Source organism: Akebia trifoliata, chromosome 13, assembly GCF_017979445.1.
Source record: "Akebia trifoliata isolate Shusen 1 chromosome 13, ASM1797944v1, whole genome shotgun sequence".
Taxonomy (NCBI): Eukaryota; Viridiplantae; Streptophyta; class Magnoliopsida; order Ranunculales; family Lardizabalaceae; genus Akebia; species Akebia trifoliata.
The window spans coordinates 10,898,068-10,910,995 of record NC_141387.1 but is presented as its reverse complement, the minus strand read 5'-3'; the positions used below and the strand labels follow the sequence as shown (position 1 = coordinate 10,910,995).

Genomic DNA, 12,928 nt, shown 5'->3' with positions numbered 1-12,928 from the left:
TATATGAATTATCCAAGTCAACTCATGAGTTGTTGAATGGCTCTAATCAACCGACATTTGAGTTGAGTCAAGTTTTCAAGTTTTAGAACTATATATGATTTTTAGTTTTGGGAATGAGTGTGATCATTGAGAAATAATATTAACCGGGTGGGAATAATATTTTCCCACCAAGTGAGATAGAAAATACTTTTCCCCCTAAATATGAAAAATCACTTTGGGCGGGAAATTAAATTCCAAGAAGAACACGCTACATCTTAAAAATGAAAGCTAAAGTGACTTCTTAATATTGCGCCAATCGACGTGAGAGTTGTGCTCAGAACCATAGATAATTTTCCTCAAGATACGAGTGGAAAGCATTTATGATTCTTAACACAACTCCACGTCAGCTCAATGTCGAACATAGTGTCTCGCGTAATCACTCTAGCATTATTCGTCTAAAAATCATATTTTTTTTTCAAGGAAAATCCTTTGTTTCACATTTTTCAAACAACATGAAATCCAACAACATTTTTAGGAGAAATTCCTTTCAACCCACATATTCCCATTTCTATCTGACCCTACATGAGCTTCAAATCCTCACTCAATGTCATGCCCCACCAACATTTCCTCTTTCTCTCTCTGTCTCTCTGTCTCTGTCTCTCTCTCTCTCAATGCTTTAATCCACCTCACTCATAACTTATGAACAATGTTATTGCACAGTGTTTCTTTCCAAGCAAACACCTCTAAAACCACCCAAACAACTACTAGAACTCTGGGCAAATCTCAAAATTTCTGCACAATGTTGTGTTTTTATTCCTTCCCAATCTCTCTCAGACTAGTTCTTCTCCTTCTCTCTCTACCTTCTCTTCTTTCTCTCCCCACCAATGGCCATCAAAAGAAACAACACCCAACCAAAAACTTACAACCCAACAACAACATGGACCCCTTTGAACTAGAAACCTTGTTCAAGATCATGGAAACCATGTCTTCTGATAGAAATTGGAGAGTCTCTAACCCAAACCCTTGTAAACCTGGCTCTTCATGGCCTGGTATAGAATGCAAAACTGGGTATGATAATCATCTACATGTCTCTAGACTTGATTTTGGCACACCACCAAACCCAATCTGCAAGAACACAGCCACATTTCCTTCTCAAATCTTTGATCTTCCTTATCTTCAATCTGTATTCTTCTTCCATTGTTTCACTCACACCAAAACAACTCTATCTATCAACAACCCACAAAAACTTTCTTTTTCTTCACTCCAACAACTAAGTCTCAGATCAAATCAAGCACTTATAGGACCAATTCCACCTCAAATATCCTCATTAAAGTCTCTTCAAGTCCTCACATTATCACAAAACCAACTTCATGGGAAAATCCCAATAGAAATTTTCAGCTTAACCTCTCTCATACACCTTGATTTGAGCTACAATTTTCTCATGGGCACTATTCCAAACCAATTGGGAAATCTTAGAAACCTTGTAGGACTTGATTTGAGCTATAATTCGCTTTCGGGTTTGATCCCGCCGACAATTGGGCAATTGGGTTTGCTTCAAAAGCTTGATTTGAGCTCAAATTTGCTTACTGGAAGTGTTCCAGATAGCATAGAAAAGCTTAATTTACTTGTTTTCATGGCTTTGAGCAACAACAGATTGAAGGGAAAATTCCCAAATGGGTTGGAGAAGTTGAGGAATTTACAATACTTTTTAATGGATGATAACCCAATGTTCATTCCTCTACCATTTGAGTTTGGAAGATTGTTGAAACTTCAAGAGCTTAGACTTGCAAATTCTGGTTATTCAGGAGCAATTCCTCAGAGTTTTTCTCAGCTTTTGAATCTCAGCACTTTATCTCTGCAAAATAACAGATTAACAGGTGAGATTCCAGTTGTTCTAAGTAGTCTAACTCACATATATCACCTTAATCTCAGTAAAAACATGTTGAGTGGTGTTGTTCCTTTTAATTCTGGATTCTGTAAAAGATTGGGTAGGAATCTTGATCTAAGTGGGAATCCTGGGCTCTGTTTAAATGGGTCTGAAGCTCTTGAAGGAATGAAGATTGGGGTTAGTGTTTGTGGAAGAAATACAAGTGGTTCTGTTATTAAGCCATTGAAGAGATCTGATGCTTCTCCAAACGGGCTCTGCAAATTATTCAATCTTTTATGTGTTTTGGGCGTCTGGGTAATGTATCAAATATTGTTTTAATGTGGATCATTTTCTCTTTGTTTCTGTTCTTATTTCTTCCTTCTCTATTATTAATTTTTTTAGTGGGTTTTGTGGGGAAAAAAAAACATAGATAGCTTGAAGTCTGCCATGGTTGAAGCTTTTCTTAGTTACTGCAATTGGGTCCTTTTCCTTGTAGGGTTCTTTTTTTTTTGTAACAATTTTTTTTTTTGCTAAATTTTAGTTGAAAATATTGCTGTTGCTTCTTGGTACTCTTGATTTTTAGAGGATTTAGTAGGGACTCCTAAATTTAGAGAGCTACTATTGCCACACCAACTATGTGCAATTCTTTGGTAATTTACATAGGGATTGGTGTGGCATTAGTAAATTTTGATGTGGCAATATCAACTTTTAAAATTTAGCTTGATTTTTTAGTGGAACTCATTGTCTCAAGTAATTAAATACACACATCTGCCTCAATTTAGTTAAATTTCTCCACTCTCTCTTGGTTAAATTCATATGCAACATTTTATTCTCAATGTAATGGTCATTATTATTAAAAATCAATTTATTCATAAATTATATAAAATAATTAATTAAATTAGTAATTTAAATGAATAGTGGATGTTTTCCAAATTCAGCTTTTGGGTAGAATGTATTGAAATTTTGCTAAGATAGACTCCCAAATGTTGGTAATTTATCATAAAATTGTTTGATGGTATTTTTGTAAACATTATTTATAAATCAGAAAATTTGACTAACAAGAATTCTATAATTAAAATAATAATAAGCCTTATGTTTTTAGAGAGCTGCTATTGGCACCCCAACTTTTACTTACTACACCACAATTTCTTAAATTATTTATCGCACCTGAATTAAATATTAGAGCACACTCTTCAAACACTAAAAAGGGTGGCTCAAATTATTATCTCAACATTACAAAACATTATCGCACTCGTTCAAATGATTTCAGTAGTTGTTTACAATTATGATTAGGCTCATATAAAATCCTAAACCCAAAAAATAGAAATCTAGCCACAAAAAAAATGAGAGTTTCTATTCGTACCCCAACTTTTACTTATTCTCAACCATTCCCTTATTTTCTCCATTTTGAATTGGGGTGTAATGAGTAAAAGTTGGGGTGCCAATAGCAGCTCTCTATTTTTATTAATACAAGGCAAAATGAGATCTTTTTATATAAAAAAAACTATAAGTCAACTATGTTAAAGTTTCTATCTTGAGTGACACCTCTAGGAGCATCTCTAATCGGTCTCTAAAACTCTAAATATAGATGGGAAGATATTTGAACCTAACTCCAACTAATCTCTATTTTAGAGAAATTTATCATTGTTCATATCCTCAAATAGTAAGATGTGAAGAAATTTTGAAGGAAATCTCTAAATCACTATTCATATTTTTTAAATACCTATTTCACCCCTTTTTTTTATATATATAAATGTCATTTTTGACCTTCTCTTTTCATGGAATTTATTTTAAATACTATTTTTATCTCCTTCTCTTTTGAACTTTTTCAAGTGAATGAATAGTATTTTAGAGAAGAGGCCATTTTTAAATGGGTGTTTTAGTAAGAACTCCCCCTCTCCTTTTATATAAATGTCATTTTTGACCTTCTCTCTTTATGGAACGTGTTTAAAATACCATATTTATCTCCTTCTCTTTTAAACTTTTTCAAATGAATGAATAGTATTTTAGATAAGAGGCCATTTTAAATAGGTATTATGGGTATTTTAGTAAGACACCCCCCCCCCTCGGCGAATGCAAGATTAGGTTTGCCCCCTTAGACTTTTGTTGATCTATTATGTCTATTGACAACGTTTATAAACTACTAGATTGAACCAAAAACCCTAAATTCATCTTTTTTATGAGGATGAAGATAAACTAGGGTTTCCCATCATCTGATCATGCTTAATCCAAGGATTTGGTGAGTTTGATATTGAAAAGAGGGTTTTCCATATTTGTTTGGAAGTTCAACCATTTAAGAATATGGTTTACCATTAATGAATCATGTTTTCGTTTCATCTTTTTTAAGACATGACTTTTGATACAATGGGTAAAGGTGAGAAGGCTCAGATGAGTTGTTTCGACTTTTTTAAGTCCATTAGCTTCATTTTGTTTGAAAAACAAATGATGAAAACAACATATCTGTTATATGCAGGGGCTAATACTAACAAATATATTTATAGAAGGGATTTTTACTACTTTCTACTTCTTAGTTTAACCCATAGCTTGAGTGTTTTGCATGTGGAGATCCAAAGCATTGAGTTACTCTTGAGTTGAAAATGATGAAAATATACTTAGAATCCACCCATATATAATTGATATAAGAGAAAAGCTTCAAAGGAGTTGGAGTTTCGTCGTTTGTTCATTTCAACTGTAAAGAATAGTGAGGGAGAAGAAGAATGAGATGGTCAATTGATTGAGGTAAGGACATTTCTATCATTTTATATATTTGAGGGTATTTTGGACTTTTAACAATCTCCGTTAATGGAGAAACGATTTAGATAACAGCTTGAGTGGGTTAATGAAAGTCCATGGGGGCATACCACATCTTGCAGTTCGCGAGAGGTGACCCCCTAATTTCGTCTATTTTGCAGGGTGTAATACAAATTTACCTTTTTCATCATTATTCACCTTTTTAAATACCTATTTTATCCGAAATATATATATGTGTCATTTTTTTTACTTTCTCTTCTCATAGAATATGTTTTAAATATCATTTTTATCCTATTTTCTTAGTCTCACCCGAAGGGTGAAGATACCCATGATAAACAAAAAAAAAAGTATTTTAAAGGATGAATAGTATTTTAGAGAAGAGGCAAATTTTATCCCTTCCTCTAAGTGCGTCGTGTGAGGAAAAATTGGCTATAGTTGATTTTTCGATCCATAGGTAACCAACTATACCTAATTTTTTTCCTTGGGTGATTGAACTCATGTTTTATAGTAGCATTTAATGACAAAACAATATTTGGAGCTTCCTAACATCCAATGTTTGCTTTGGATTTTAACTAGTCTCAAATATATGAGTTAAGGATATATTTACAACATTCGTTTAAATGACATACCTCAGCTTTTTAAGGTTCATGTTTTAGAGTTGGTTTTAAAAATATGTTCAAAAAAAAAAAATACTTTATAGCCCATACGAGGGGCGTTTTTTCTAAATGGACCCTAAGTTTTGGGGTGGCATAGTAACCACCATGCTAGTTAAAATCTTTCTTTCTTAATGGTCTCCTGTACTGATAAAACGACGAACTCAAACCATCAAGATCAACAAATCAAATTATTAACCTCGACGATTTGAATAGATGACCTTGAAAATTCACATTTAAATGTAGAGATCAACAATTGTAATCTTAACAATTTAAATGTTGAGCTCAATGATTCATGTCCAATTGTTGAGATCAACAATTGACATTTTTTATCTCGATGATTTGAACAAGTGTCTATTTCAATGATTTGAATTGTCCATATCAACAATTTAAACAATCAATCTCATCAATTGAAATGGGGTCAAGGCCCATTAAAAAAAAAATTATTAAACTATGTTACTGTGGAAAAAAGTGACCACCAAGTTCCAGTAGAAAAATTAGGGGTGAAGGATTTAAAAATGAAAGGCTACTGAAACTCAAAATAAATTGATCAATGGTAAAAAAATATATATATATCTATAGGAATTCCTAGCTTTTATGGTCTACATCTACATGGCACATAATAATGCTTTTGTGTTCCATTTCACGTGGGTTCCAGGATAAACAAGTGGTCTTTCTCCCCATGCAATATAATCTCATATATATCCACTGGAGTTTGTGAAACAGGCATACTCTTTGGGGTTGAGGGGATACAAGAGGAAAGACATAAAGTTGTAAGGGTATTACTGAAAAAGGAGAAACGAGGAATTGCAATATAAAACAATGAAATGTATTCTTAGAAAAGGTAGAAGAGAAAAAAAAATAAAGTTAGAGGTATTCTTAGAAAGGGGAAGAAGATAAAAAAAATAATATTATAATTCTTGACATATGTTCTTTATGGGGTATAAAGATAATAAAATATAATCTCAACCTTTAACTACAGTTTTTGGTGTGTGTATATAATAATAATAATAAACAAATAAACACAATTGTAGGGCCACCATTGCTAGAGTCATGGGGGATAAATGTTTCATATATCCCTTTTGTTTGGGTTCCACTTTATGCTTTCCCTCTTCACCCCCTTCAATTTTATTGTTTTCTTTTTCCCCTCTTTTTTTTTTTTCATTAATATGCTTCTAACTATTATTTTTCCTCTTTTACCGTCTTATGACGCGGGCAAATTCTAGTATATATATAATAAAATATAATTGTCGATCCAACTCTCTTTATAACACACAAAACTGTATCTCAAGGTTGAGGTACAATTTTGTGGGCTATATAGATTGAAACAAAGAAGCAGGATTTACACAATCTCACTTTATTGTCCTTTCTCTCCTCCTCATTCAATTTTTTTGGTGTTCCTTTCCTCACCGTCTTTTAAATAATACCCCTCTAACCCCTTTAACCCCTATTTTACCCCTTTAACCCCAAAGAGGATGCTCATGTCGTCGGCACATGCTAACTTTAATATATAATAAAATACAATGATGTGTAGGTGCTACAATTTTGTGGGATATAAAGATTGAGATAAAAAGTTAGTTTTACACAATCATACTTTATTGTTTTTCCTCTTATCCCTTCTTAAATTTTATTATTTTTCTTTTCTTCCCCTTTTTAATAATACCCCTATAACTTTTCTATCTTTCTTCTTTAACCCCTTTAACCCCAACAATGATGCCACTAGTAAACTCTAGTATAATAATAAAACACAACGGTGAATCCTACTCTCTGTATCATGATTTACACCCTACAAATAATATATCTCGACGATATGTTTTACTTTTTTACCAATCTCTTCTTCCTCTTTCCAAAAATAAACATATATGTATTGTCTTTCTTCAAATAACTTTATTACTCTTACTTTTTTTTACTCATTTTTTAATAATACCCTCTACAACTTTATTGTCTTTCATATTCTACCCCCATAATCTCAAATATATCTCGAGGATATGTTTTACCTTTTTACCAATTTCTTCTTCCCCTTTCCAAAAATAAACCTGTATTTATTATCTTTCTTCATATAACTTTATTACTCTTACTTTTTTTTACACATTTTTTAATAATACCCTCTACAACTTTATTGTTTTCCATATTCTACCCCCATAATCCCAAAGAGGATGACCATGTCATAGGCACAAGCAAACTCTAATATATAATAAAATACGACGAATGTTTTTCCCCCAATGTTGTCTATTTTACATGCATTTCAAGGAATAATTCTAACTTCTCTCCTCCAATTTCCTAGTGTAGACATCCCATTTTTGCATGGGTTGAGTTCAAAAGCATAAAATCTTTCAAAAATAAGTTTGACCCAAAGAATTTCTATGAAGTTTAAAACCTGATAACCAAGCATGCAAGGACCCAATCTTGTGAGATTCAGCCAAGACAATTAAATAGTTTGAAACCCACGTGCGCTCGAATTTTCTTGGGAAATGACCTCATAACCCCCCCCCCTCCCCTTCTTGGTATTTTTTTTTTTCAAGAAATCCCTCTTCTTTTACTCTTTTACCCCTTTCCAACTCTCCAACAAATTCCACAACTTTGGTCTTCTCGTAATTTTCCAAATCTCATGACAAAGACTTTATCTTACCTGGTCCCCACTTAAGGATAATTATCTCCTTAACCCAAGTTTGTTAAGACTTATTAAAATAGATTTCCACTTCTAATATTCTCATATTCTTCAAAATTCAAAGAACTTTCATGACATTCAATGTGATTTTATAAAATTCAATAACCTATGACATTTTTGTCCATCCTAAAGAATTCTCTAGAATTTTTATCTAATAACCAACTTATCCCTAGTTTGTTGGAAACTCTCCCAATGGAAGAAACTAAAAATGTCAAAGACCTATCATCTAATTACATGTCACTTGGCTTGGTTCCCTCACAATTGACTCAAAGCTCAAATGTTATGACCACTTTACCCCTCTCAAAGAATTCTCTAGAAATTATTGGACTTTTACCCATTTCTGTCTTAGTCATCATAATTGGTGAAACCCATAAATGAGTGAAATATCATCAAGACCAAGGAAATGAGGAGTAATTGTGATTTTTCATGAAAGTTTTAGTGAAATTATTGGGAACTTAAAGATTTAGAAATCCGGATGAGGTATCTCAAACTGATAAAACCTTAGAAACCACGCTACGCTAGGAAAATACGACCCCAGAAACATAGAAATCATCATTTTACAGACCAAAAAGAAGCTTCACGATAAAAATCACTAAAATTGACCAAATTACTAAAATACCCCTAATCTTAAAACAACCCTAGAGCCTACGTTACGCTTAGGAAAACTTTTTCAAACACATAAAATAACAAATCGAAACCAAATAAATCATTTCGCCAATTTTCACAGAATTCGACAAAATTACGAAAATGCCCCTCATAAAGTCACACAAAAAATTTCATAAATAACACAAACCAATATTTTCATTGAATTCCTTACGAAAAATCGATTCTAAAACATCCTAGAACATTAAAAATCGACTTGAAACGTGAAAAGTCCTCTCCGGGGACAAAACGGTAATTTCACAATTTTCATGATAAAAAATTCCGAAATTAATAAATAAAATATTAAATAATTAAATTGAAACATTAATGAAATTAATTTAAAATTTTGAATTAAAAAAATCAATCAATCGGACTTTCAGGCAAAATTATTGAGGGTTCGTGAGATATTTCTTTAAGGACCCCTCTATTTGGGGGTCCAAAGAATTAAAGAAATAATGGAAGGGGGTTCTCCAAAAATTAAAAGTAAATCAAGCAAGACTGAAGTCAAGGTATTAAAGTCAATTAAGTGAGACTGAAGTCAAAATTAAAGTCAATTAAGCAAGACTGAAGTCAAGATATTAAAAGTCAATCAATTAAGACTAAAGTGAAAACATTAAAAGTCAATCAAATAAGACCAAAAGTCATAATAGAATTCTAATTAAATAATAACTCTATGTAATAGAGTTCTAACTTAAAAACAATTCTACCTAAAACAATTCTAATTAAAACACAATTCTACCTAAAATAATTTTAATTAAAACACAACTCTAATTGAAAGATCTCTAATTAAACACTAACTCTATCCAAATCAACCCTAAAAAACATCTATAAATAGAGGTGCTCACACCCTATTTTCGTATGAAATCATAAACCCTAGGAGAAGTAGGTCTAGAAGCTACCCTAGCCCCCCATAAACCCTAGTTTTGGAGCCCCAACTCCTTACCTAACATCCCTCCTTCAATTTTAGTCTAAAAACACCGAAAATCCCTCCAAAAACACTCCCAAATCCGCAATAAACTTGAAGAGTTCAAATTCAAAAACAAGGAGATACCTTGATCTAGGAGATCCGAAGTCAAATCCGGAGACAGAACGAAGCAAGGGAGTACAGTACAAGGAGTTCTTTTTGTCAGATCTAAGGGAGCAAAATCCTTGCTATCGGAAAGGTATCAGTTTTTTTTTTTTTTTTTTATTTCTATCTAGGTTTTTAGCAATGTGATTTACTTGGAAAGTTAGTAGAGACCGGCTTTGGCCGGGCGGGGTTGGTGCCTAACACCTTCCAACCCCGTAACGTGATCCCCAGACTCTTTTTCTCTTTCGTAGATTAGTTTACCTTTTTTAGAGTCAGTTTGGTTCTTAGACCTTAACAACTAGGTGGCGACTCCCAAACCTCAAGGGTCAAAAGCGGATCCGCGCACCCCGCGGATCGAGGGCGCTTTCAGATCCTTCCAAGGAAAATGGAAAAGCTCCTTTGGTGATTCAAAATTCTGTCCAAATCTTTCTCAAACCTCTCTAGCTTTCCTATTTTCTCAAACCACTTTCAAATTTCATAGAAGAAAAATCCAAGAAGAAGAAGATCAAGGTGGGGGTTAAACCCTCCAATCTTCCCCTCTCTTAGTATCCCTTCTCTTTTAAGTTCAAATATTTTTTTCTTTATTTACATGTTTTCTAGTTTAATACTATATTTTTCATTAGTTTTTAGTTTCAAGGCTTGGGGAGAAAGAGTAATTCCTCTATGAGGTAATCTCCCCCTATAAGTGCTTGATAACCTCTTTAAGAGTCTTAGATATTATTTTATATTCGTTATTTTCTTATAATTTAATTTTTAGTGTATGTGGACACGGGATTTTGAATGTTCTTCAAATCTCCCTCCACTTTGGGGTGTTTTGGAGTCGCCACCATTCAAGTATGGAATTGGGTGTGAATGGTCACCCGATGTCTCGTTTTTTGAAAATTAAGTCATTTTTGATGTGATGACTCTCGTAGGATAATGCACGTGGTCCAACCTTTGATTCAAGGTAAGGGGGTCCATTTATGGAGTAGGGAAGGTGTTAGGCATCCTACTCCACCCACCATAGGTGGTAACCTCGGATCCGGTCATTTTTAGAATAAAGAAAATAAAATCGAAAATGGTTTGAGGTGTGCCCTCAAGTGTGAGGGGCTTTGATATAGATTTAGTCCATTGAGGGCACCCTTATTGAAAAAGGGGCCCTTGAAGGACTCAAATCATTGTGGTGTGTGCAAAGTGTGGGAAAAGGGGAAGTAGAAGAGGGGATGTAGAGGGGGTGTTCCTTTTGTTGAACCCACCTTGACCCTTCCTTGACTTCCTTTGACCTTCCTTTGAGTTGGCTTGGACTTGCTTGAAGTTGTAGGAGAGTGAGTTGAGTTGAGGGTGAGGTGTTGAGAGTAGAGTAGAGAGTTTTGATTGTGGAGGATTTTTTTATCAAGTTTTCATTAGTTGGTGTATGGGGAGAATGGGGGGGGTTTTTATAGAGGTTGAGAGGGTTTTTTAAGGGTATAATGGGGTGAAGGATGAGAGTAGTGGTTAATGGCATGGGTTTGAGAGGAAAAGGGTATGAAATTTGAGATGAAAATGAGGGTATTTTTGTAATGATGGAAATGGGTTGTGTTTTAACCCAAATGGTTTGGATCTTACCCAAATCCATTTGGGTAGAGTGTTTGGTGGGGTGAGATGAGTGATGGTTGATGGGAGGAGTGGTGGTGTAAGGGAGTTGTTTGGAGAAGGAGTGTTGAGATGGTTGAAGAGGTAAGGTGTTAGATTTGAGATGATGTGTAGTGTAAGAGGTTGATTGGTTGGATTTTGGAGAGGTGAAGGGATGAAGACATGTGGCAAATGGGGAGATGATGAGATTGGTTGATTGGTGATGGTGGTTAGATGATTAGAGAATGGGGAATAGGTTAGGTTGGGTAGGGTTATGGGTTTGATGTTGGTGGTTGATGATGAGAGGATGGAGAATAGGTTAGGTTAGGGTAGGGTTATGGGTTATGATGTTGGTGGTTGATGATGAGAGGATGGGTAATAGGTTAGGTTAGGGTAGGGTTATGGGTTGAGTTGATTTTTGGAGGGAAGTGATGGAGTTGGTTAATGATGATGAGAGGATGGGTAATAGGTTAGGGTAGGGTAGGGTTATGGGTTGAGTTGATTTTTGGAGGGAAGTGATGGAGTTGGTTAATGATGATGAGAGGATGGGTAATAGGTTAGGTTAGGGTAGGGTTATGGGTTGAGTTGATTTTTGGAGGGAAGTGATGAGAGGATGGGTAATAGGTTAGGTTAGGGTAGGATTATGGGTTGAGTTGCTTTTTGGAGGGCCGTGATGGCGTTGGTTGATTAGATGAGGGAGGGGGAAGGGTGTGATGACATGTGTCATTTTTTGTATTGAGTTGGTGATTGGTTTGATGTGATGATGCTGGTTTGGATTGGGTTTGGGTAGTGAGTTGGGCTTTGGTTGGGTTGGGTTTAGGAAAGTAGTTTGGATTTTATGTGATGGGCTTGGGTTTAGATTGAATTGGGTTTATGATGGATTGGGTTTAGATTGAATTGGGTTTATGTTGGATTGGTTTCGGCGCCTAGTTTGGGTTGAATTTAAGGATGTAGGAGGGTGGTGAGGTGTGCGGGTCCATGGGCCACGTGGGTGCCCTCGGACTTTATTAGTTGAAAATAGATTGGGTTCTTGTAGGTTTGGGCCTCGGGGCCCGTTCCGATTTTTCGATTTTTTTGGGCATCTCGCGTCGAGGGCCCGCTCAAATTCGGGTGTCTACAGCTGCCCCTCTTTGCAGGAGTTGCGTGCAAGGAACTGCAAAGAATAGACGAAACCCTGATTTGTGCGGGTCCGAGGATTTTGCTCAGACAAGTTTTTGAAAATACCGACTTGATTTGATGGTTGAGAGATGGCTACCCAAGCACGGGGTCTGACAGGGCGCCGGTTGATTTCCTCGACCTCGTGGCGCGGAGCTCGTGTGAGGTCTTGGATTTGTGATGATTTGAGAAAAACTTTGACTTAGGTATTTTCAAACGAGTCTTTAAGCAATTGATTTTGGCTTTTGCACGAATACCATTTTGATTTATTTGATTTTTTGATTTTTTGATTTTTTGATTTTTTGATTTTTTTTTTTTTTTGTTTTTTTTGATGATTTTTTTTTTTTTTTTTTTTTTGATGATTTTTTTTTTGGTGGTCCGTTCTTGAAGCACGGACTGTTTAAACTTTTTCGGTCCGTGCATGAAGCACGGACTTCACGAACTTAATTCAGTCCGTGCTTCATGCACGGACCAGAACATTTTTATATTCAAAATGTCGCGCCAAGTGTTTCACTTGGCTATTTCGATTCGTTTCCTTCTCTTCATCTTCTTCT

General features: G+C 34.9%; 1 protein-coding gene across 1 annotated transcript; it reads left to right on the top strand.

The window, feature by feature from the left end:
• The first annotated feature begins 604 nt into the window (after positions 1 to 604).
• On the top strand, positions 605 to 2,361 carry LOC147387830 (uncharacterized). Its single transcript, XM_086421160.1, has one exon. It carries the CDS (start codon positions 686 to 688, stop codon positions 2,183 to 2,185), a length of 1,500 nt encoding a protein of 499 aa, XP_086277286.1. The 5' UTR covers positions 605 to 685; the 3' UTR covers positions 2,186 to 2,361.
• Positions 2,362 to 12,928: the final 10,567 nt, after the last annotated feature.